Source organism: Filicampus tigris, chromosome 17 (assembly GCF_054856515.1).
Source record: "Filicampus tigris isolate MCC_2025a chromosome 17, RoL_Ftig_1.0, whole genome shotgun sequence".
In the NCBI taxonomy this organism is placed as follows: domain Eukaryota; kingdom Metazoa; phylum Chordata; class Actinopteri; order Syngnathiformes; family Syngnathidae; genus Filicampus; species Filicampus tigris.
Window position 1 is genome coordinate 15,732,215 of NC_141233.1, and position 25,025 is coordinate 15,757,239.

Here is a 25,025-nt window from a genome sequence, read left to right on the forward strand (position 1 = left end):
TTTTACTAGACAACAACTTGTAAATGTGGCAAGCAATCCCCCTCCCTTTTTTTTAAAAAAAAATGTTGATACCAAATGTGCGTTTAACTTGAAAATGGCTCAATTTGTCCCAACGCTTTTCTTTTTCAACATTCTCCAACAATCTTTGTGGTCCTTCGATAAGCTTTGCGAGCCAGGACGGACACGTAGTCTTCAGTCATAAAAAAAAAAAAAAATAAATAAACATTTTCATTGGAAAAGAAGCAGGGCAAAGGTTTGTTGTTATTTTTGTGGACGGAAAAAAAAAACAATCGGGCTAGATTTAGCCAGCTTCCTTCTTGGAAATGTTTGTGTGACGGCGGGCGGGCCAAATCAAGTCCAGATGGTATTTACGGCTCGTCACGGATCAACGTGGACATTCTCGGAGCTGCTAAATCTGCCTTGCGCGTGCACGCTGAGGACTCCCGCCTTTTCTTCCCAAATCGTCTCGGGAACGTGCCAGGGATTAAATGCCAATCGGCAACTGAATAATTCTGTTACACAAATGACAGGGCACACGCAGGTCACCTTCACCAATATTTTAAAAAATAAAATAAAGTTGTTGTTTTTTTTTTTATGGGAGCCGACCCCTGTTCCAGTTTTATCGCCAAGTCTTTAGTTTTTTTAAATGCATTTACAATGGCTGTCAATGATACACAAATGTTCACAATTGGCGGGGCACGCGCACTCGATTCTCTTGACTTTTATGGAAAGTGGAGTCCATTAGTGTGTTCCGAGCCCAAACCAGCTGTCTGTCTGTCGATTGTAGGACAAGTGGTCCTCTAAGACCACACCTAGGGGGGCCAAATGGTCCTCAGGCAGGATTCAAACAAACTTTAAATACAAAACAACACACATATTTTTTTGAACACTCAATCTCTAACACTGGGCTAATCAAAAATGTGTTTCTTTTCCTTCCCATGTATGTCTTCTTTTCTCTCGATCTCAACACACAGTTTCTACCAACTGTCGCGACTCATCCGGTGTTTCTCCCACCCTTCCACATGCTCTGTTGGTGTGTGCGCGTGGCGATGCAGCGCCATCTAGTGGATGTCTTCCAGCCGCTTGCGTCTTTTCACTAACGTGTCAGGAGACATCACCGTGACGTCAACTGTGACGTCTAGTGAACGTGGTCAGGTTCGGTGCGTCCCTGCCGCAGAGGCCTGAGCAACCCCGCTCCCCCCCCCCCGCCCCCAAACCCCCCACCCCTCCCGTTCGGACACTGCGGGGAGGATCCACACGCTCGCGCATGCACACTTGCTCGTCCTCATCGCGTCCCACTGCAGACTTGCCGACTTCCAAATACCCCAACAGAACCGAGCGGCAGCGATGGCCGAGTCCAAGCCGCCGTGGGGCTTCCCGCGTCTACGCCGCGCCACGGTAAGAGCTCCAGCAACAACAACAACAAAAAAATAATAATAATAATAAAAAGTAGTGTTGGGGGAGGGGGATTGAGATGCAGGAGGTTGTGCTACACATGCAGATGCTGCGACACACACGTGCGTGTCACCTTGGAAAAGTACGCGGGTGGGTGCGTGGAAACACTGCAGACCGGAATCATGTGACGCAGCGTGTCAATGAGTGTGATGTCATTCCATGCTGACTGGGGGGGGATGGAATGTTGTCATCTCGTGCGTGGCTATCACTCCCTAGCCACATACACATCTACATGGACTGGAAATATTTGGCCGAAAAACCATATTGGCAAAACATGCCATATATGCCAAATGATATATATGTATGTATATACATACATATAAAAGATGTTGCCATGACAACTTGCACTCCTCCTTCTCAGACTTCGTTTCCCGGCAACCTGCACTTGGTGTTGGTCCTGGGCCCCAACACCTTGCTGAGCTCCGCCCCCAGCCCGTCCTCCAGCACCGACCTGGGCTTCCGCTTCAGCCAGGATGACTTCCTGTTCAAGATGCCGGTAACAGGAAGTTGCGTGTTGTGCAATTGCTGCGCGGGTCGTGTTGCTCGATGTGCTCGTGGGGTGTCCCCTATGCAGCGTGCCATGTTGCGCACGTGCGGTATTGTCACGCGGCATGCACACACAGTTGCGCGGCGATGCGACGTGGCTTTGACGCACGTGGCGTGCTGATGCTCAAGTGTGGCGTTGCGGCGACGCGGCCCTCTGGCGCGTCCTCAGGTGGTGATGCTGCGCTCGGTGGGCGACCTGCTGCGCTACATCGACGACAACCGCCTGACGTCAGGCGCGGGGCGCCGCCCGAGCGACTGGATCGTCCTGCGCTCGGTAAGCAAACTCACGCAGAGCGTGCTAGCGCGTTAGCATTCGGCGACCAGAACTGCTTCGGGGGATTTTGACCGGCTCGCTGGTCACCCCCGTTGGCTTAGCGTGTTAGCGTAGCGTGACGCGAGGTACGGTTCATGCCGCGGGACGTGCTGTGAATGTGTTTGTGTGGCGCTCACGCACGGACACTTGCGCGCGCAGGCCATCGAGACGTTCGCGGTGACGGTGAAGGAGGTGGCTCACCTCCTGCAAGGCTTCGGCTCGGAGTTGTCGGACGGCCAACTTCCGGACGAGGCCGACGCCGTCGACTTCCTGCTGCGCTCGCACACGCAGCGCTACCGACACATGAAGGTGGGCGGTGCTTCTCGTGGACTCCCGTTGTTGTTGTTGTTGTTGTTCTTGTTCAGTGTAGTTGTGGCCTGGCATTGTAGGAGGACATTGTCGGGGTGCTGAAGGAAGGACGCCTCCTGCTGGACAACCTGGAGACGCTCCAGGCCTCCAAGAAGGACACGGCGGAGGAGCGGGAGGACGTCCAGTCAGACTTGGACACAGTTCAAAGGTCAGCGCGCTCACCCGACAACAAACATCAAGCAAGGAAAAGGGAGAGCGCTTGCGGGGCAGATGTGCGGGCGCGTCCGCGTCTTTTTGTGAGCGTGTCTGTGTGCGCGTCAGGCTGCTGTCTCAGCTGCGCGACATGGAGGAGGCCTTCGACGGCTTCTTCGACAAGCACCGCCTGAAGCTGCAACAGTACCAGCAGCTGCTGCTTTTCGAGCGCAACTTCCAGCAGGTGCGTGCGGATGCGACACGCCCCCCCCCCCACACACACACACACACACCTGCGGTTCAAGCCGTGCACGGGTGGGCGTGTGCAGATGGAGGAGGAGCTGGCGAAGATGTCGGCCGAGGAGAAGGCCGTCCCGGCCGTGGGGGACACGCTGCTGCACGCTGAGCAACTCATCCAAAATCTTCACGCTCTGGAGCAACGCGCACAGGTCTCGCACGCACACACGCACGGGCGCACGTACGCGCGCAGTCTCACGCCCACTTTTTTTGTGTGTGTGTGTGTGTGTGTGTGTGTGCGCGGGCAGGAGGCGATGTCCCGCGCTCAGGTTGTGACGTTACAGGGCCACCAGCTGGCCGCCCGCCATCATTACGCCCTGGCTCTCATCATGCAGCGCTGCAATGAGTTGCGTCATCGCTGCGACGTCGTCAGCGGGGGACTGCGCGGCAAACGCGCAACGCTAACGCGAGCTAGGGATCTGCTCGGACGGCTGGACCGGGTGTGTGTGTGTGTGTGTGTGCGCGAGGTGCGCTGCGAGTCTGAGTGTGGTTGCTGACTCTGCGCGTGCGCACGCAAGGTTCTGCGCTGGTGTGACGAGGGCGCGTACCTGCTGGCCAGTCAGCTGGTTGAGCGCTTCCAGAGCAGAGAAGGCGCCCAGGAGGCCCTGCAGTGCCTGAGCCGCCACCAGGAGAGGGCGCCGGACTTGGCGGACAACAAACGGGACGTCCTCAGTCTGGAGTTTGAGGCCATTCTCACGCCGCAGCTGCAGGTAGCGCCCCCTAGCGGCCCTCCGAGGTCAGCGGCGGGAGCCCGGGAACATTCAGCCGCCGCGCCGGGGTCAGGTCGGACAAAGGTCATTTTGCGGGGTGGGGGGCGGGCAGGTAAGCGCTTCGAAAACACCCGTAAGACGTGGCCATCAAGCGTCAGTCATGAGTGGGGAGCGCCTTTTTTACTCCCGACGTCTGATCGCCTGACCTTGGCCAGTGTCAGATCGCCATGGTGACGGACAAGCTGGCATCCATGCGGGCCATGATCCACAACCGAGAGCAGTGTCTTCGCAAGATGGCCGACGTGCGGGTCCGACCCATCCAGCCCGTGGCGCCGCGGCCCGAAGCCCAAGTCGCTGAACCCGCGGAAGCAGCCGCGCAGCACGGCGCCAAGGCGCCGCTCTTCTCGCCCAAGCACGGTAACGCCGTCACGACGCCGTCATCCAACATTCGACTCCAACGAAACGGCCTCCGAGGCTGCATGGCCTGATCGGGAATCCAGCTCTGATTCTTAAACTGGGTCTGGTTGGGATTCGGATTCTGAGTTTCTCCTTCTGTTCTGGATCTGGTTTTCAAATTGGTTCTGCTTCTGGGTCCAAATCTGGCTCTGGTTTCAGGCTCTGAATATGAATCTGGTTCCGGATTTTGGCTCTAAATTTTGGATTATGTCAAGTCATTTACATTCTGGGCTGGATCTGAATCTGTTTCTGCTCCTGTGTTTGTCTCTCGCTCAGAATTTTAACGTACATCTGGTCTTGGTTCTCATTTGGACTCTGTTATGGCTCTGGATCTGAATCTGGTTCAAGATTTTTCTAAATCTTAATCAAATATGATTTTGATTCTTGTTCTGATTCATTTTCTTAACACGAATCCGAATCTAAATCTGGATCTCATTTGGATTCTGTTCTGCATCTGGTTCTGTTTCTGGATCAGAATCTAATTTTCATTTTGGATCTAGATCAGAACCTTGTTCTCATTCTGGATCAGATTCTGCTGTAAATGTGGTTCTGTCATGTCTTCAGGTGTGGACTTCAACCTTCTCAACTCCAGGTTCTCCTTCGATCTTCTCCCTGGAAAGAGAACCTCCAGGAGGACCAGCGACCAACGAAAGGTGTGTGTGTGTGTGTGTGTGTGGGGGTGTGTGTATGCGTACTGGCGGTTGAACGGCTAAAGATTTTGCGTGGTCCACGGTTATGTGATGAAAGTAATGCTCATTTTTTCAGCAGTCTGCAAATTGTCGCGCAGCATGGCCCGCCTTCACGTTAAGGCGTATTTTGACGGCGCACCCTGATCATGATGATCATCATGATCATGACGATCGTCCTGTGCAGGATGATCGTGATGATCGTCCTGTGCAGGATGATCGTGATGATCGTCCTGTGCAGGATGATCGTGATGATCGTCCTGTTCAGGATGATCGTGATGATCGTCCTGTGCAGGATGATCGTGATGATCGTCATGTTCAGGATGATCGTGATGATCGTCATGTTCAGGATGATCGTGATGATCGTGATGATCATCATGATCGTGATGATGATCATCGTGATGATGATCATCGTGATGATCATCATGATCATCATCATGATCATCGTGACGATCATGATGTGTTTTTCGTGTCTGCAGATTGAAGTGATGCACGACTACCAAGGCAACCGCAGCTGTCTGTACGGCTCCGCCCCCGAGAGCGACTCTGAGGCGGAGGAAGGGGCGGAGCAAGTGACGAGGTGCGTACGCGGCTCCGAGGTGGCGGCGGCAAAGGTTGCGGCATCTTGACTTGAGCTTTGAACTGCGCAGTCGCATCATGAAGGAGCTCATCTCCACCGAGAAGATTTACGTGGAGCAGCTGCTGGCCGTCCTTCTGGTGAGCGCGCGCGCGGCGAGCGCTCGCCGCTTCCTTTCCTGCGTCGCTCTTGATGTTGCGCATTTCCCGCGCGCGTTTGGGCCGTCCAGGGCTACCGAGCCGAGATGGAGGACCCGTCCGCGTGTGATCTTCTGCCGCCGCTTGTCCGCAGTCACAAGGACGTCCTTTTTGGAAACATGCCACAAATCTACCAGTTTCACAGCAGGTACCCTCAACGAGAACTTCGCCGCCCCGCCACGCCCTCAACACGTCTTATCCTTCCAGAACCTTCCTGCAGGACCTCCAGCGCTGCCTGGACACTCCGGAGCGGGTGGGCCAGTGTTTCCTGCAGCGGGTGAGGAGTCGCGGCGCAGGCGCCCGCTCCGCTGGCAAAAGAAAAAGCACCTTCATGTGTGTGCGTAGAAGGAGAAGTTCCAGATGTACCAGCATTACTGCCAGAACAAGCCTCGCTCCGAGTCGTTATGGAAACAGTGCTCTGACTCCGCCTTCTTCCAGGTGCGTGTGTCCATGTGGATGCTGGCCGCACATGTCATAGCGGTAAACGCACGCGCGCGCTCACGTCAAGCGGCTGTGCTCGTCGTGTGTGTCCCCTGGGCGCAGGAGTGCCAGAAGAAGCTGGAGCACAAGTTGTCTCTGGACTCGTACCTGCTGAAGCCCATCCAGCGCCTCACCAAGTACCAGCTGATCCTCAAGGTTGCCATCGCGCGCGCGCGCACGCACGCACGCGCCCCGACGCCAAGCGCACGCGCCTCATACGCTTGTGCGCGCAGGAGCTTCTCAAACACTGCACGGAGCCGCAGTACCGCGCCCAACTGCAGGAGGCGCTGGACTGCATGCTGGACCTGCTCAAGGCCGTCAACGACTCCATGCACCAGACGGCCATCGTCGGATATCAGGTAGCTGTCAATCAAACGTCGTCAAGAGCTAGCGAGCAAACCCTTGTCGTCAGCCGCCGGTCAAATCTCGCTCGCGAGGGTCGAATGTCGTCATGAGGCCTCCGCAAAACATCCGTAGGAGCTGTCAATCAAGCGTCATTAGCAAGCGTCAAAGGCCACCGTGAAAATCAATCGCATCGAATCAAGAGCTGTCAATCACCCGTCTTCCGTCGTACATGAAGAACACTGGCACTGTCATTCCGTCAAGTTCCACAAGGGGCGCAAAGTGCCGCAATTGGCCAGCATGTGCTCGTATTTGAAGTCAGTGCCTTTGGTGGCCACAAGATGGCAGCAAAGCATTTTTTGTCCCCATCACACATGGTGCTAGGCCCACTTCATGAAACTCCTCCCGGCTCCTTGGCTCCAAAGCAATATTCGACACGAGACGTGTCTTCTGAGAGTAGCGCAAGGATCAACCAAAATCCACAAATCCACGGAAGGTGTTCTGTGGCCGGCCCGCTTACTGACCGACGGGCGCGCCGGTGGCTGTGGCAGGGCGAGCTGGGCCTGCTGGGCCGCGTGGTGCTGCAGGGCGGCTTCAGCGTGTGGAGCAGCCACAAGAGGGCGGCGGCGCGCATGCGGGAGCTGGCCCGCTTCAAAGGCGCCCAGCGCCACGTCTTCCTCTACGAGCGAGCGCTGGTGTGCTGCAAGCGCCGCGACGACCGCTGCCGCTCGCCCGTCTACAGCTTCAAGTCCTGCCTCGGGGTACGTACGGCGCACCCTCGTGACAAAAACCGGCACAATGTACGCCGACAAAGCCCCACCCATTCATTGGCCAGATTTTTAAAAATTGGAAAATTGCATTTTTTTTTTTTTTTTTTTTTTTTTTTACACAGCCCAACATAAGGTAAATGATATTTAAACATCACCCCCCAAAAGTCATCACAAAAAAAACATCTGATTTTTGCCAATCTCTGTTGTAAAGTTCAACAAGTGCAAAAGGCCAAAAAAAAATAAAAAAATCCATGAATCCATTGAATCGGAATTTTGATGTGCCAAATATCGTTCTCCCAAAAACCTATCACGGCCCGCCATGCCCCGCCCCTAACATGTCCACTGCTTGTATGCTCAGATGAACTCGGTGAGCGTGACAGAAAACGTCAAAGGCGACGCCAAGAAGTTTGAATTGTGCCACAGAGGAAGCCAGGAAGTCTACATCCTGCAGGTGCACCTCCTCCTCCGCACACTCGCTTTACAACAACACCTAAACTAATACTAAGACTCATGAACGCTAAAGTAAAATAAAGCATTTTAGGAAAAAAAATACTAACTACATTTGAAAAGCAAAAGTCAAGGCGTGCGTGCGTGCGTGCGTGCGTAGGCTCCCAGCGTGGAGGTGAAGGTCACGTGGCTCACAGAGATCCAGAAGATCATCAGTCAGCAGCACACAGGTAGGAATGAACGACTGAATGTATTTCTTCATGGCTGAGTTTGTTGCCATATAAATCAGGATGCATTTTTATGAATTGTGTGCTCCAAATCCGACCGTCGACGGCACAGCTGTGCTTACCTTACAACTCCTTCCTGCTTCGACTTGTTCTTCGTCGATCCCGCCTAGCCTTCTCCTCAAAGCAGCGCTAGACAAGTTTGTTTGTTTGTTTTTCCATCCTTTTTTGCGAGCCGCCTTTAAGCCAAACGTTTGAACGCCCCTTCTTCCTCCCTTCTTCGTTGGCCTCTTCTGGTCATTGACTTCTTCTTCTTCTTCTTCAAATGGTGTTTAACTGCGGTTGGCAAGAAACTCCGCTCATTGAGTAATTGGACTCCAGGTGTGTGATCTGCTCGCGTGCACCACATCGCCCCCTAGAGGCCAATGCGTGCACAGCATGAACCTCAAAGGACACTCAAGTGCCAACTAGCAGGCAGCGCAAAGCCAACGAAGGCTCGCGCGCGTCATGCGCGCCCAAAATTAACTCGTTATTTTGCAGAGCCCTAGAAATTTATGCCTGAGGTATTAATTTATGTGCCTTGTGAGTGTTACGAATGAAACGATGTTTCATGAAGGTTTTAGCCAGGAATGGTGACACATGCGTGTGGTCTTTCTTTCAGACGGCCTCATCTCGGACAGGTGAGCCCCCCCCCCCCCCTGCCCCTGCATGTGCCGCCGTACAGAACACTTGTTGCGTCTGAGGTGGGCGTGTGGTGGGGAGGCCGCTCAGCGTGTTATTTACGCTTAAATCGACATTTTTTCGGCACAGCTACAGGTCAGTTTTCTGCAATTTTGGTCAAATCCGCAATGAATTATGGGTAACATGCTTCGGCTGAGGGCCCGTGAATGCGGACTTGGCCCAAGTGCGGAGCAAGGGCGCAAAGTGGGCGGGGCGACAGAGCACTTTGCAGAATTCGGACGCGCTCGTAGCCTCCGCGGGAACGCGCAAGTGAAGGGTGCAAGTGTGGCAATTGAGATCGGGCCTTCCTGTCACTCGCAGTTCTTCCGCCTCCAGCCATGCCCACCCCACCGGATGGGAGGAGTCTGTGAACACCAGCCCCGCCCACTCCGACCCCGTGGCCCGCTCGACCCGACGTGGTGAGTACATTTGCCCGCGAACACACCAATTCACATCCACGTGCACACAAGCGCATCATGGTTATTACCAGTAACCGAAAATATTAATAGTGCATATAGCGCTTTCCTGGACAATCAGACGTTTATAAAACTAACTAAAATTAACTAATTACAGCTGAGTGATTTTTTTTTCCATCTTGCACTCGACAAAGCCTCCATGTTACAAAAAAAAACCTAATACTACAACAAAAAAAGCTCAATTAAAACAACGCATATTAAAGAATAAAAAACAAATCTGCTCTACAAACTAATTGAATTTGAAAAACAAATCAAAAACAAATAAAATCTAACTATTATGAAAATTCAAAGACTATACACACATAATGCATGCTTGGACATAAGAACACGCGCATATAAACGTGCACACTCACGCATGAACACGCACACGCGCATGCACGCAAATGTAAACAGATGCTCACACTCATTGAACGCTAAAGTCCCTAGCATGAAATCAAACTTGCTTGTTATTATGCAACATTGTTGCATTTTGTCACGTTTTCCTTCATCAACCACACGCACACACACACACACACACGCACACGCCCGCAGCCTGGCCGGCGGCGGCGCACTCGGTGGCCATCTGCGACGGCCTGGAGGACTGGGGCGCCACGGACGGCTCCAACGTGTCCGATTCGGACGACGAAGGCGACGCGGAGGAGGAGGAGCGGCCCGCACCGCTGGTGGGTGCACGGCGGAGAGCTTCGCCGACCATTCCGCATCTTCGCTCGCCGGCTGACCCGCTGTTCCCGTTTGCGGCGCCACAGGTGGCGGGTCGCTACCGAGTCCTGGTGGCCGGCAGCGTGGCGAGCAGTGACGACATCATCTTCGCGTGCGGCGACGTCATCCAGCTGCTGCGCCGCGACGACGACGGAATGTGGTCGGTGGTTTTACGCCCGCTCGCTCGCGTGCGCGCGCGCGTGTGCCGTTCATGGATGTCTTCTGTGTGTGTGTGCGCGCGCGCGCTGGCGTCAGGCTGGTGAGGAACGAGAGCCGCGACGAAGAGGGGCGCGTGCTGACCTCGGACCTGCATCGGATTCTGGGCGAGACGTGCTGAGAGCCAATCGGAGCGGAGACGTCGTCTTCCTCCTCACCGCGACGTCGCAGAAGGGCACAACGTCAGCGCTTCTTTCGTCATCATCGCCAACGTTAACTTGTCACGTGCCAAACTGCTGGGCTTTTAAGTGTTAGCTTAGCGTAGGACGGTAGCGCGTAGCACGTCAGCGTAGTGTGCCTCCACGCACACCAAAGTCACAAACATAAACGGTCGCGTCAGAAGTGCCTTACATGTGACGACCAGCAGGGGGCGAGCGATGTCGTCATCGGGAGCTTTGCGATTCCACTCGGCGCCCTTTTGCACTTTTGTCATTTTCCACGCTCCCGTTGCCATTTTCATTTGTGTACGGCACATTGTCCAAGTCACGCTTCTTTTGAAAGTGCTCAGTTGATCCTGTGAGGACTTTCACAATAAAAGCACACAACCCACTTCCTGTTTGCCGTCGACGAGCTGACGCATTGGTGGCCCTTTATTGTTTGAAACGAAGTGGCTGCTCAAAGGAGAACGAAAAGGAGAAGTAGTCTCCAAGAAGCGCAGCGAGACGCGGCGCCGGGCGCTCACGAGTCGGTACGGATGCCGGTGGTGTTGCTGATCCAGGCGTAGTAGCGCGAGATGCGCGTGTAGACGCCGTACTTGCCGGCCACGGCGCAGCCCTCGCCCCAGCTGACCACGCCCGTGAGGAACCAGACGCCCTGGCGCCGGGTGACGTGCGGCCCCCCGCTGTCCCCCTGGCACGCGTCCTCCTTGCGGTCGCGGAAGCCGGCGCAGAACATGAAGGAGGTGATGCGGCCCTCGCTGCTGGCCTTGCAGACGCTGCGCTCCACGAAGGGAACCTCCAGCCGGCGCAGCGTGGACGACTGCAGCCCCCCGTCGCGCACCCGCCCCCAGCCGCTCACCACCGAGATGGCCGCCTCCTGCAGGAGGCTCTCCGTGAAGGCCTTGGGCCCCAGGCAGATGGGCCGGCGCCGCGCCGACATCTCCACCGCCGTGGCCAGCTTGAGCAGCGCCACGTCGTGGTTGAAGCGCGACTTGTGGAAATTGTACGACTTGTGGACCAGCTCCTCGGCCACCTCGTGGTCCCGCTCCGGACCCTCGCCGTTCCGCGTGTCGTGCTCGCCTGTCGCAGAGTCCACAGCGCTGTCAAAGCGGAAGTCAAACCAAACATCTTTTTCTCAAAAATGCGTTCCCAGCAGGCCCACGTGTTGAAACACGGCATTCGGATTCATTTTGCGTTTGTGGAATATCAGTTAAGGGGCAAAATGCACTCGTTGTTAGCCATCTCTGGGGGCGGCCATTTTGTCTTCTGTCGACTGAAAATGACATCACAACCGCGCACAACGACCAATCGCGGCTGACCTGTTTTCGGAATCTGAGCCGTGATTGGTCGTTGTGAGCACTTGTGATGTCATTCTCAGAAGACAAAATGGCCGCCCCCAGAAACGGCTAAAAACGAGTGCGTTAACACTTATTTCACAAACGCAATATTTATCGGAATCTCTCAACTACTGGGCTTGCATAGAACATATTCTTGAAAGAAAAATGTTTGCGTTGACTTCCCCTTCAAGCCCTAATTTACATGACTTTCCCCCCCCCTCAATTTGCACTTTTCTTTTCTCAAAATCATTTTTCTCTTTTTTTTCCCTCCTGGCTAGTTCGTCCTTTTGAACACTGCCGCCCGCTCTTCTCGGAACCGCCACCGGGATGTGCTGTTTCTCAGCAACTTCCACTTTGACGTGGCGGCAGAGCTGACGGCAACCAAAGTGTTTCCAAGCGCAAGTACGTCTGCCTCACACTTCCAAGCTTACAGATTTTACGCGCACTTATGCAAGGGGACCCGTGCGCGTGTTCGGCGTCTCACCCAGTCGCACAAAGAAAGTGATTCCCGCCATCCGGGCCTGGATGATGCAGTGCGCCGCCGTGATCACCCAAAGCTCGCTGAGCAGCGTGCCGCCACAGAAGGGTTCCGCCGCGGTCTGTGTCAGCCTGGCCGCGTGCGAGATCAGCGCCGCCTGTGGGAGTGCCGCGGTCAGGGGGGGCCGGCTATGGGAGGGGGTGGGGGTGGGGGGGCGTCGTACGGCTGCCGGCGATGTCGCACCTGCCAGGGGAAGTCTCCCGCTTTGGCCTCGTAGCCGCCCACGATCCTCTGGTCGCTGTTCTCCTTCGCCGTGACGCTGGGGAGCGTGGGGAAGAAGGAGCGGCGCCACGACGGCGGCTCGCCGGCCCCCCTCGCCGAGCGCCTCCCGATCCGAGCTCCCGCCGAAACGTTGGCGCCGCGCTCCGATTCGTCCTCGTACTCGTACTCGTAGTCCAGCCACTCGTCCGGGATGACGTCGCCCTCGGGCTGGCCGCCCTCGGTCCGGTTGGACGAACGCGGCGTCAAGGCGGACGAGGCGCCCGACCCGCCGCAGCTGAACTCGCCTGCACACATGCCCGGAGACTTCCCGACTTCCGCCGCGCACATGTGCGTTTGCGCGGGTGTGTCTATGCACATGTGTGTTGTGTGCGTGTGAGTCTGCGCGCGCCCTGCGTGTGCGTTTCACCTGTGGCCTCACAAGTGGCGAGGTCGTCAGCGAGTTTGTATCCGAGTGCACATCGGCAATGCACGGCGTTTGACTTCATGGCGCAGAAGTGAGAGCAGCCGCCGTTGTTGACCGAGCACTGCTTGGAGACCTCTGCCGGGGGGGGGGACACAAAGGGCCTCCATTATTCAGTCCCACTGCAAGTCTAGCGGGTCCACTTGGCTGAAGTGGACTGGCTGGAGTCCGCGCAGGAGATCGACATGCGCAAAATACGTTTAGAAGGTGCTGCAAGGATGGATGGAAAGTTGGCCACTGTAAAGTGCACTCTCAAAACAGTTGGCTTAAAAATAACAACACCATTTGGGGTCAAAAGTGGATCGTTCCACTACTTGGGTACATTTGACCCAACTTTCCCCAAATTGGGCTGTTTTGTACAAAACGACGCAAGAAAGTGGGTGAAGGTGACCCAATGAGTGGATCGGTCAATTTTTCACCCCAAATTGTGTTATTTTTAACCCAACTGTTTTTAGAATGTGGGCACTTGGAGACCAGAACGCCCTCCGCCCCACCCGGTGGCAGAGAGCACAACCTGTCTGCCTGCATCTCCATCACATTCACCAAAATCATAACACCACCTGCGCCACAACTTAGACCAGCTCAGAGCTGATCTAATTCAGTCTACTTCCAGCCACCAAATTGTCACGTGCGCTGGGGGTGTGTCAAAGGAAAGACCTTTGCTACAGCCAGGATGGAGCAGCGAGGACGGTTAAATTCCCAAACACAATCAAGGAGGTTTGCACCCGCGCCAAAATCGAGGGGCGCTCCCTCCAAAAAAAAAAAAAAAAAAAAAAAAAAAAAAAAAAAAAAAAGAGCCTCAAGTGTACATGTGTGTGTTTGCTGGCGACACTCACCAATCTCGCAGTTTTTTCCAGTAAAGCTGCTGTTACACCAGCACACGTACGAATTGACGCCATCTTGACACACGCCGCCATTCTGGCAGGGGGGCGGCTTGCACTGGTCGCCGTCTGCCCCCCCCACACACACACACTTACATTAACAAACATGAACGCACACACTTGGACAAATACACGCAAGTACACAAAGGAACAAAAACACACACTCTCATTCACAAACACATTGAACACACACTATTACACAATTAAACACACGTCACATTCACTAAACCAACCAACAAACACTCCCACAGAGAGTGCACACAGGAAACACAGGCCACGCACACATGGGCAAAGAGGCGCACACGCGAGAAGTCTTACCAACGTATACGGCCCAGAATTCCATCTGAAAGGACAAAAGTTGCCTGGATGACATCGCCACCATGGCAGACGAGTGCACGACGTGAGAACGCGTACGCGCGCCGCTCGCACACGCAAACGTCACGCACGTTGGCGAGCGTCAAACGGGAAGACACGCGATCACGACGACATGCGCGTGGAATTGATTACATCGGTGTATGCCTGACAATTGCACACAATTATGTGTGATCATGCTTCGACGCTAGTATTCCTGATTAGAGTCATGTACCAGACCACAACCGCAAAAAGTGACATGGGCAATTTACAAAAACAGAGCTACAGTCGAGGGATGTGTTAAAAAAAACAAAAGTATTTTGGGGGACTTTTTTTGAAGGGTCTTTCTGTTAAAACAAAAAATATATATCGAGAGGGTGCCAGAACAGCGGATAAGACAAAAATGACAAACTTTAGTGCGTTGACTGTAAGTGCATCCCTTTTTTCCAAACGAACCAACTGCACTTTTATCATCACAACCGGCGCTTTCTGGAGGTGTCAAAAACACGATTGAAGGGAATTGACTTGAGGTATAAAAAAAAAAAGAAAAAGGGGCGCGGGGGGTAATTGGGACTAACCTTCGGCAGAAACTACCACTAAAATACTTTCTGTTTTGCTCTTCTTCTTTCAAATTGACACCATCTCCAACTAAATTGCGTACTGCCATCCAGTGTTCGACAGCGGAATTACACACCACACAGACAAGCGTTTGGAGTTATTAACTGCATTGTAAAAAAAAAACAAAATCCGCAAAATAGCAGAACCCGTGAGCACATCTGCTCACACGTGATGATAAAGACACACAAATCTTGAAAATCCAACATGATTGGAGGTGACCAGGCGGGACGATCGCACACACTTCAATAATCGGCTTGATTTCACGTGATCCTGCGTGTGATGGCGCACGTAACAGCGCGCGTGCATACCGTTTTGGTTTCGTCCTCAAAGATCTCGCGGGCCTCCTCGAAGTCGCACGTTTCCTCCCGGCACTCCCGCTCCAGGTTGCCCGCCCTCATCTCTTCGAACGGGCCGCTGTTGTAGCGCCGTTGGCGCCGCAGTACGTCGGACGCCACCCGCCGTGCCAGACGCACGCCGCCTGCCCAAACCAAACACCAACAAAGAAAGGAAAAAAAAAAAAGCAAAAAAGTTGACTGTCGTCGAATTCCAGTATTCGGCCCCACAGTCGATTTTGTCCTATCGCATTTGGACATCCACGTATTGCTGTTTTTCTTTTTCAAAAGGAGCAATTTACACGCGCGCGTGTTGGCGCACTGGTGTGAGTGCATGTTTCCGCGCGCGTGTCTGTGTCACTTTGTGTGTGTGTTTTGTACGCGTTTCAGCAATTTGAAATCTGATTGGTCTACAGCGAAAAGAAAAGTGAGATCAGCATATTGCCATCCGAGCAAAAAAAATGTTCTGTCAGGTCGAACAAGCAAAACACGTCGGTAACAAACGTTGCATTTGAAAGTGGCTCTTTTTTTTTTTTTTTTTTTTTTTTTTTACAAGCGTTTGATTTCTGTCCTATAAGTGCCCAAAGGAAATCATTTTTAAAAAAATTATTTTTAATTTTTTTATGTGAAGCTAGCGGACGTCAGCTGTGAAGCCAAAGGTCATAACTCGATAGCGCTCGCGAGAGGGGGTCAGAGGTCAGGTCCGAGTTATGGAATATCATCCCGCCCCCGTCCTGTCACTCACGTGCGTTTCCCTCGACGTCGTCGGCGCTGGCGGCGTTGGCAGCGGCGGCCTGGACTCCAAACGTGAGCAGCAACATCACCAAACGCACGGAGGCCATCTTCAATGTGCTCTGCTCAAAGCCAAAGTGCAACTACACGCGATGTTTACTCTGTGTGGACATGTGTGCGAGTTCAGGTCAGTGTCCACAGCTAACACAGAGCGAAAATTCTGATTGGATGACAAAACAACCTTTTAAATGATAGATGAATAAATATATCTTATCCATGAATGAATTGCAAATATCGATACTTTAGTTTAAGGATACTCCAAATTGAGCACACTGGATGGGAATATCAACATTTTGCTAGCCCATCCCTACTTCTGGGTCCTATAAGGAGATGTATTTAGTCTGGCTGCATGCGTTGAGGCGTCACAGGTGCTCAACGCTAACGGGTCCACTTTCTTCCGTGGCTTGAGCGTGGGACTGTTTGGAAGTTCCACTTATTCCTGGTCGGCAACTTCCGCTTTCTCGCTTCAGCACTTTTTGGACACGCGCGCGCGCTCACGCAGCAAGTTTTAACAGCAAGTCGTGTCACAGGATAATGGACGTCAGGCTGAGTGTGGCTGCTATGTAATGTGTGCTATTATGGGATGGATGCAGGCTACGCCATTAACGTGTATAGGATTGTGTGAGTGCGAGCTAAAGTGGATGCGTGTGCAAGTTTTGGGGGGTTTGTGTGTCAACCTGTGCACACACATATATAAAGTGCATATGTATATTGTGTGCTTGTGTGTGTAAGTGTATGGGTGAATAAGTGTGTGTGTGTGAGTGAGATTATGTCTGTGTTAATGTATAGATGTCTTTGTGTCTGTGTATGCATATATATATATATATATATATATATATATATATATATATATATATATTCATTCATTCATATATGTATGTGTGTGTGTGTGTGTGTGTGTGTTCCGTCTAACTCTCCAACTCTGTTGAGCTTTTTGGTCCCAAGGGCGAGCGTCGGCTGAGGGTTGCCTAACCCGTTGCTTGCTGGGGGCGCCGTTGTGGGTGTGTCAGCAGGAAAGTCAGGCAGGGTGAGAAAGAGCCGCAGGTGGGATTGCCCGGGGCGTGCGGGTGGCGAGATTTGGGAATCATCCGACCTCCGTCCCGACGAGGCGGAGATGAAAGATTGATGAAGTCCTAATGGCCTCTAATGTCCTCTAACGATCCGCCGGGCGGGCCTAATGGATCCGGAGCCCCGGAGAGAATCGAGCGCTCGCAACTTCCGCGATTGGCCGACGGGTAGTTGCCAAATGTCAAGAGCGCAGACGCTCCGGAGCTCCACGGGCGCAGCATGACCTTCCCTCTTCGCAGATCCACTTCAGGTAGGGCGGATGGGACGGGACGGGATGGGACAGACTCAGGAGCTCAGGATAGTTTTTGGGGCAAGTCGAGGCGAGAAGAATGGTTGTGGTGCGGGTAACCGGAGGAAAGTTCTGGTTGGATGTGGTTTGCAGCGGAGCCCGCTATACTGCGGATTTGGAAGGCGTCCTTCTTGATGGGATTTGACAGGATGCAGTCGGAATTTCAGGTTGAACACCTTCAGTGTAGTACCACTTTATGCCACGAGATGGCGGGCAGCACTGAGCTCTAGCTTTTCTTGGAAGATTTACGTGTCTATATCATCTATGCTAATTCCCGTTAGCATTTCAATGGCGTTTCATACTATATGTTAGCTTTAAGCCAGTTCTTTTTATGCTTTTGTTGAACAAAACATTGTAAGGAATGTTTTGAAGGAGTTGTCTTTGAAAATGCTGAAATGTGTTTCGAGCACGTGGGAAGGTTGAGACTTTTTGGTATGGTGCCTCTGAATGCTGCACTTCTTTCCCTTTTGCGGGAGTCAGCGGAATGTGTCTCTCCAGTTGGGACTTGGTGATTGTCAGAGGCAGATGGAGACACGCAGGTCCGGACTTCCGTCCTCGCTGCCCCAAGCAAGATGGATGGACCGACGCCGTGCGCACACTTCTATGTTCGGGCTCTCTGATGTTGTAGGCTACAAGCGCACTTCCGGATTCTTCCAGCCAGACTTTGCATTCTGCCGGAAGCTGGCACCACAAACGCTGCAGTAGCAGCGGGAACTCCACAGGGGGCGGCATTGAGGTCAGAGGGAGCTGTGGGTGCAGCCGCCATTTTATCAGCTTTGCCCTGACGTCGCGATCTTTCTTTGGCTTTGCCCGTCTTGAAGTGGCGCCACCTCCGCTTGCTCATTTCTCAAGGCGCGTGCGCTCCTTTTCTTGCTCCGCGTTACGAGCCACATTTGGCGCTCCAAACCATCTTTGAAGGCAAAGTGGCCTCTTTGGGGCTACAGCTGGGGCGCAGCTCCCTCTGGTGGCCGGCACGAGCTACAGGTCACATTTCAGTCGAAAACTGATGAACGGGAAATGGGCGTGAATGAGTGCGTGCACGTGTATGTATTCTTGTCTTTTTTTTCTCTCAGATTTGTGTGTGTTTGTTTGCAAGAGACCGTGTGCTTAAAAGTGTGTGTGTGTGTGTCTTTTTTTTTTGTGTCTCTATGCATACGAGACACAGGGTGTGTGCGAGTGCATGTTAATGCTCTTTTCTACAGTGTGCTGGAAAGCGTGTGGCTGCTTTTTAGTGTGTGTTGCAGAGATCTTCTTGCAGCACCTCTGCACCAAAACAGCAGCACGGTCCCTCGATCCGCCCCTCCCATCCACACGCCCCCCCCCCCTTCTAACATACACTCCTGCAGCCTCCTTCTCCATCTTCCTCTTCTCGTTCTCCTCAGTGCACGCGGACTTTTTTTTTTTTATGAATGCCGCTTGGTTTCATTGACAAACAGAAGACACAAGGACTGGGAGGTGGGGGCAGCTGTATTGTGTGTGCGTGCAAGGCGGGTCGCTCACTGCAGCTGCGCAACAGCTTCATCACAAACACATGTGGATTGACATGCACACACAAACAGCATGTGAACATGAACACATTCTCACTTTCACACATAGAGTTGCTCACTCGCACACGCATACCAATGCTCACGAAACGAACAGTCACACACACACACACGCCCCCCCCCCCCCCCAGGCTTACACATAAATCAACAAACTACGAAGCAGAGCCACACACGTACTCTGGCGCACCTTCAGACGCAACAGCAGATGCTCGGATGCGGAGGTCGTCCGGGCTGAGAGGTGTCGCCGCGGCGCCCAAGCTTACGCGGGGGGGGGGGGGAAGGCGACGGGGGTGTGAGGAGCCGGGTGGGGGTCGTCGGGGGTCTTTACCGGATTGGTGAAGCGCGCCGATGGACGTGAGGACGCGTGGGCGCTCGGCGGCCGCCGCCGCATCCCGGCCTTGAACGCCTCGCCCCCCTCCCCTCGCCCCCACCCCCTGCCGACGACATGTCGCGCGCGGCGGCCATCGCCAGCTCGCTGATGCGCCAGAAGCGGCAAGCGCGTGAACGCGACAAGGCGAGCGCGTGCCGCGGCAGCGACGCCGCCAACGACGGCGCCGGCAGCAAATTGAACGTGTTCGCGCGCGTCAACTTGTTTGGCGCCCGCAAGAAGAGGAAGAGGAGGAGACCGCCAGGTGAGCTTCATCTTCATCCTCCTCGTCTCAACTTTGATGGGCCAGTGGCGCAGCGCTGGGCTTGTCTGCCCCGCGGTTCTCAAGTTCAGGGTTCCGATCAGGCCTCCGCGACATCCTTTGTGGAGTGACCAGTTCGCGGCTGGTCGTCATGGTTCTGCGTGTCCTGACAGTCTTTTTTCTTTCTTTTTGTGTGTGTGTGTGTGTGCGGTTTTGGCGGAGCAGAGCCGCAGCTGAAGGGCATCGTGACTCGACTGTCCAGTCGGCAGGGCTTCCAGCTGCAGCTTCAGTCTGATGGCACCATCGACGGCACCAAAGAAGAAGACGCCGCCTACGGTCAGCACGCACACGCGGCACCAAGCACAGTCCACTAGTAGTCACAAGACACTTTTGCGCACTAGTAGGACTCTGCCTGTAATTCGTACCGTTATTGTTGAAGCGCGAGTGACCAGAAAATAAGTTCTTTTCATTTTAGAATTTCGCCAAATGTCAGAATCAGCCTCAATACACCATGATCAATCAACCGAGTACAGTTCTTTTCACCGCTAGTGCAATTTTGGCTAACTAGTTCTCAATTAAACCTTCCGAGTTGGGATGCTTGACAACACTTTTTTTTTTTTTTGTTTTTCCAGACCGATATCAGTGAGTTCTCACCGATACCGCGAGTACTTTGATATATACGTTTTCATTTAGCACAATGACAAAAACATTGCGGACAAAACCTCTGGCTGACACATGACGTCAAACTGTCACAGCTTAGCGCCAACTACTGCTGAGGAGGACTTACAAGATGTCAGATTTTCTTTGCCTTGAGCATCGGTGGCTGGTATCAGCTATAGCAGCAGCCTTTATGAGAACCAGATATCTAAAAATAAGGCCGGTATCATCCTGATAACGATACTTACTGGTGCACTAGTAAAACCACTAGAATCAACTTCTAGGCATATGACACACTCTATTAGCACCCTAGACCCTTTTATAGCACCAAAAGTACTATATGCAATAGTTGTCCTACAAGTACACACAAATTGTGTCGAAATGTCATACAGTAGTGAGGGGGCGGGGGGTAAAAAAAATAAAAATAAAAAAAACCCACAAATAAAATGCAGTGGCCCTACTAGTGTGCTAAATTGTCCTGCTAGTGAGGTAAAAGAAGGTGCCAGTACATGGACCTCAAGCCTGATATCCAAAAATGCTCAAACAGCCTTTTTTACTGAAAGCATGTGTGTGCGTGTGTGTGTGCGCACCAACAGCCGTGTTCAATCTGATCCCTGTGGGACTTCGGGTGGTCGCCATCCAGGGCGTCCAAACCAAACTATACCTGGCCATGAACAGCGAGGGCTTCCTCTACACTTCTGTATGTACACACACTCATCAACACACACACACACACACATGCACACACACGCGCCAACACACGCAGCAAGTGTGCGATGAGGTGATGCAAATTGAAATTGGCGCATATGTTGCCGTTTCCTACGGCAACCGCACCAGCATCCTCAGCATCCACTTGGCATTCCGGGTAGTAGCCGGTCGCCATGGAGACGTGGGAATGAGGAAACGCAAACGTCAGCGCCTCTCAGGCTTGGGGTATGCTTGATGCGTGGACGCGCCGCGCCGCGATGACACATCATCCTCTGTGCGGCTCAAGCCTGCAGTTCATTCTCCCATACTATAGGGGGCAGTGAACCCATACTCGCATACTACGGCACATGAACAACACTTAACTGTAAGAGAAGTAGAGAATCCTGTAGTTGTTGTTCTACAACTTCTCCAACATGGCGACACACGATCTGAAAAATGTTAAAAAAAAAGTTTTAAAAATTCATTCAGATTCTGACTTTATTTTCAGAATTCTGACTTTAAAGTGAGAACTCTGAGAATAAAGTCCGAATTCTGACTAGTAAAGTGAGACATTCTGACTGCCAGAATTGAAAGTCAGAATTCTCACTTCAAAGTCAGAATTCTGAGATAAAAGTGCGAACCTTGCCAACCTCTTCCGCCATTTTCTTCCACATTGTTTAGAACGTTCCACAAGTAGGCGGTGCAGAAAGGTTTGGCCTATGCCTATGACGTCAAATGACCGCGCGTCAAGCACACACCGGCGGCCGCCTGTCACTTGACGGCTCCGCCCCTCTGCGCGTGTCACCCCCCCCCCCCCCCCCCCAGGAGCACTTCACGTCCGAGTGCAAGTTCAAGGAGTCGGTGTTCGAGAACTACTACGTGACCTACTCGTCCATGCTGTACCGCCAGCAGGCGTCGGGCCGGGCGTGGTACCTGGGACTCAGCAAGGAGGGCGCCGTCATGAAGGGCAACCACGTCAAGAAGAACAAGGCCGCCGCGCACTTCATCCCCAAACCGCTCAAAGGTAACTTTTTGTTAGAATTTTATAACAGATGTATATTGCCAAAAAAATTCTTGAAATAATTTAAAAAAACAACAACAACAAAAAAAAAAAACATGATGCAAACCTGCAACATTGTTCAATAAACATGCTTAAAGACGTTGTGACCAAAGTTAAGAGTCCATTTTTCTTGAGATTTTGATGCCAATATTTTCCTTTTTACTGAAAATGAATATGGGCCCCAAATATCGTTTATCGGCCTCCTTGACTGCCAATAATCGTTATCGGCCCCGAAAAAAGCATGTCGATCTATCTCTAATCTGCAATGGAGCAATTGGACTGACATTACTTGGCATGGAGGATATTATATAAGTTTTATTTTTTGTTTTGTGTAGGGTCTTAGTGTTAACTGCTTTTGTGTGTGTGTGTGTGTGTTTGTGTGTGTGTAGTGGCCATGTACAGAGAGCCATCCCTTCACGACCTGACCGAGTTGTCGCGCTCAGGCAGCGGCACGCCGACCAAAAGTCGCAGCGCTTCGGCTCTGCTCAACGGAGGAAAGTCGCCTAGCAACAACGACCTGTCCTAGCCCCCCCGTCAAGCCCACATACCACCCTCTGAGCCCCCAACACGCACCCCCACACACACGCACACGCACACACTTAGGCTGTGTTGGGAATCGTTCACTCATTTCCAATCAGGCCGAAACAATTGATCCGACAGTCCCGAACCACTCGATGGGGATTTTTATACAGTGGACCTAGATAGTTCCTGAAAAGTCCTGTTGGAAATCTCTTCTGCGTTGGCAATCATTCCCGACAATAGACAGCGAAGTCCCACAAACAGAATTTGCAGCTTTGATTTCACAAACTTCCATCCTCCTTTTGAACAAATGTTTTTGGCTTGCCGAGGAACTATGGCGAAGTGATCGGAGGAGTGAATTTGGACATAAGTAGTGCTTTGCCACCATCTTCCGGCATCCACAGGCGATCGCAACGCTTCTCGGGGGGAGCGTCTATGACTTGCCGAATTTTGGGCGGAAGCGCTCACCCCTTGTTGGCTTTTTTTTTTTTTTTGTGCTGAGCAACTTTCTCGAAGTGAGCAGCAAATTCAGACAAAAGTAGTGCTTAGCTGCTATCTTGGAGAATCTATAGTTAACCATAAAGATGACTAGGCAGATTTTCTCCTTTTTTTGGGGGGGGGGGGGGGGTTTTGGGGGAAATACCGTTCTTCCGTTCTTCACTTTTTGTTTTGCTCATCTTGTTGCCGAGCAGCTGTTGAAGTGAGTTGAGGAGCTTCATTTGGAGAAACATAAACCCACTCTAGTGGACTTTCCAGTGGCTAGGGCGCGATCCCCGACGCAGCCACAAGCAGGCATGGAAAGACAATCAGCTGGCAGGGACACGCAACCAAAGAGGAAAGCAGGTTGTTGCTAGGAAACAGGCGGCCATGTTTACACGGAGCCGGCGGCGGCCATGTTTGTAGCCGCGAGCGAGGCGTGGCGTGCGTTTTGTTGACACGCAGACACACACATGCTGCATTGTTTACAAGCCCGCCCACAAGGCAATGCGTGGCAAACCACAAAAACGCTTGCGCTCGCAACATTTTGCCAACCATTGCAGGACCTCGTCGCATTGTCGCAAACATTTCACATTTCGCCAAATCAATGCAAGCGTTTGGCAACCCGTGCAGGAATTTGCCCATTTTGCAAAATTCTCCAACGCATGGATGGACACATTTCAATTGCTCTCCAGCAATTTGGAACCACTCCGGCATGAATTTATTTGCTCATTCACCACACATCCGCAACTATTTGGACGCCAAGCGACTGTTTTTGCTCCTCCTAATGTTCCAATATTGGAGCTCCTCATTCCACCTTTGGCAAATCAGTGCAAACGCTTCATCTTTTCCCACATTGCGTTTTGCATTTTGGACCCTTCCGCATTTCTGAACCGATTCAAAGCATTCCAGCGTCGATCGAAACCCACTGGCAACTGTTATTCCACGTTCCGAGATTTGGCAGGTTTTGTGACATTCCACATTTTCCACGGCAAAATTCCACAAATGAATTTGAGACATTTGACAGAGCGGACTAATCATTCCGCCTCTGTCAACCAATTCAAAGCATTCAAACCGCAAAGTGTTCAGCTCGCTCAGGACATTTGCACTTTCCCCGAACTCACTCACTCACTAGTTTGCATTGCCGCTCTCATTCTTTTATTAGTGCCGTTTTTTTCCCCCCTCCGATTCCACTTTTCTTCCGTTTCGTCAGAGCTCTCCAGCTTTCGGGCCGCAACTTCTCCACAAATGGCGTTGTCGAGTTCTTCTTTGTTGCTTTCTTTGTTTGTTCCCGTTTGTGGCCGGCGCTTGTCTTTGCCGCATGAGCGCTCGCTCGCTGACCTCTGCCCTCGTAGCAGCATGCTGAGGTTGCTCTTTTACGTTTACGCTCGCCGGAGGGCGCCGGTGAGCCACTTGGGTCAAACCAGAACACTCGTGACGGGACCGACGGGAAAGCGATGGCGGCCCGGGGGGGCCGACGGCGAGCGCGGAACCTTTTCCTTCCCGTTGTGGACTGAACTTGACATGCACTGAATAAACTTTGTAAACAAGTCACTGCTCGCTCTCATTTGTATGGAAGCCCATTCCCGTCAGTAAGAGAAAAAAAAAAAAGAAAAACATTTTTTTTTTCTTTGGAAGAAGCCCATTCCCGCCAGTAAAAAAAAAAATAATAATAATGAAATAAAATAAAAATCTGCTAGTAAAAAAAAAAAAAAAAAGTTTTTTTTCTTTGGAAGAAGCCCATTCCTGCCATTAAAAAAAAACAACTTTTTTTTTTGTTACTTTGGAAGAAGCCCATTCCCGCCAGTAAACATTTTTTTTTAGTCTCGCTGGTAAAACAAAACAAAACAAACAAACAAAAAAAAAAAGGGCATGCAAAAGTTGACGTTATGAAGGCATTATTGTATACTCTGATTGGACAACGTGTGTTAAAACGGTGTTTTAATAGGCCTTAATGCAATATAGCCTATTACGTTGAAGCAAAGGGTTGCACGCACTAGGCGGGTATACCTACGGTCCTACCCCCCCTTTTTTTTCTCCACTGGTGGAAAAGGGGCTTCTGCAAAAAAAAAAAAAATTCCATTGGTGGAAACAGGGCTTCTGCAATAAAATGAATGGGAATGGGCTTCTTCCAAAGATTTTATTTTTTTTTTTTCATTTTTTTACTGGCAGGAATGGGCTTCATCCAAAGAAAAAAAACAACCTTTTTTTTTTTTTTTTACTGGCAGGAATGGGCTTCCATCCATTTGCCACAAGCCACTGGTTGCTGGAATCTTAGAACAGTGCAGTACACA

The 25,025-nt window shown here is 52.1% G+C and overlaps 3 protein-coding genes across 10 annotated transcripts; 2 read left to right on the forward strand and 1 right to left on the reverse strand.

The window, feature by feature from the left end:
- The first annotated feature begins 1,246 nt into the window (after positions 1-1,246).
- Positions 1,247-10,661, forward strand: LOC147133666 (proto-oncogene DBL-like). 6 transcript variants are annotated; one of them, XM_086057343.1, is made up of 27 exons: positions 1,247-1,398; positions 1,817-1,951; positions 2,171-2,275; positions 2,474-2,623; positions 2,704-2,831; positions 2,945-3,059; positions 3,145-3,264; positions 3,361-3,552; positions 3,631-3,822; positions 4,038-4,239; positions 4,843-4,931; positions 5,444-5,544; positions 5,615-5,681; positions 5,771-5,886; positions 5,946-6,015; positions 6,084-6,176; positions 6,282-6,374; positions 6,452-6,577; positions 7,112-7,321; positions 7,689-7,781; positions 7,938-8,007; positions 8,421-8,441; positions 8,716-8,773; positions 9,019-9,140; positions 9,729-9,859; positions 9,944-10,056; positions 10,152-10,661. In XM_086057343.1, the coding sequence occupies exons 1-27, from the start codon at positions 1,348-1,350 to the stop codon at positions 10,231-10,233; spliced, it is 3,045 nt and encodes a 1,014-aa protein (XP_085913469.1). In that variant the 5' UTR covers positions 1,247-1,347; the 3' UTR covers positions 10,234-10,661. The 6 variants fall into 6 exon arrangements, 5 of the variants coding, with proteins under 5 accessions (XP_085913469.1, XP_085913464.1, XP_085913465.1 ...); XM_086057338.1 differs by lacking the exons at positions 8,421-8,441; positions 8,716-8,773 and adding an exon at positions 8,663-8,681 and having other exon boundaries at positions 6,084-6,374; positions 9,043-9,140; XM_086057339.1 differs by lacking the exons at positions 8,421-8,441; positions 8,716-8,773 and adding an exon at positions 8,663-8,681 and having other exon boundaries at positions 9,043-9,140; positions 9,729-10,056.
- Position 10,662: 1 nt separating this feature from the next.
- Positions 10,663-15,921, reverse strand: LOC147133667 (coagulation factor IX-like). Its single transcript, XM_086057347.1, has 8 exons — positions 15,755-15,921; positions 14,986-15,155; positions 14,027-14,051; positions 13,664-13,777; positions 12,774-12,905; positions 12,329-12,651; positions 12,092-12,242; positions 10,663-11,350 (listed from the first exon to the last, which is right to left on the reverse strand). The coding sequence occupies exons 1-8, from the start codon at positions 15,849-15,851 to the stop codon at positions 10,791-10,793; spliced, it is 1,572 nt and encodes a 523-aa protein (XP_085913473.1). The 5' UTR covers positions 15,852-15,921; the 3' UTR covers positions 10,663-10,790.
- On the forward strand, positions 15,737-24,283 carry LOC147133668 (fibroblast growth factor 13-like). Of its 3 annotated transcripts, none has more exons than XM_086057360.1 (5): positions 15,737-15,928; positions 19,557-19,667; positions 20,585-20,688; positions 21,501-21,699; positions 22,125-24,283. In XM_086057360.1, exons 1-5 carry the CDS (start codon positions 15,913-15,915, stop codon positions 22,259-22,261), a joined length of 567 nt encoding a protein of 188 aa, XP_085913486.1. In that variant the 5' UTR covers positions 15,737-15,912; the 3' UTR covers positions 22,262-24,283. The 3 variants fall into 3 exon arrangements, with proteins under 3 accessions (XP_085913486.1, XP_085913485.1, XP_085913483.1); XM_086057359.1 differs by lacking the exon at positions 15,737-15,928 and adding an exon at positions 16,800-17,119; XM_086057357.1 differs by lacking the exon at positions 15,737-15,928 and adding an exon at positions 18,899-19,334.
- The last annotated feature ends 742 nt before the right edge of the window (positions 24,284-25,025 follow it).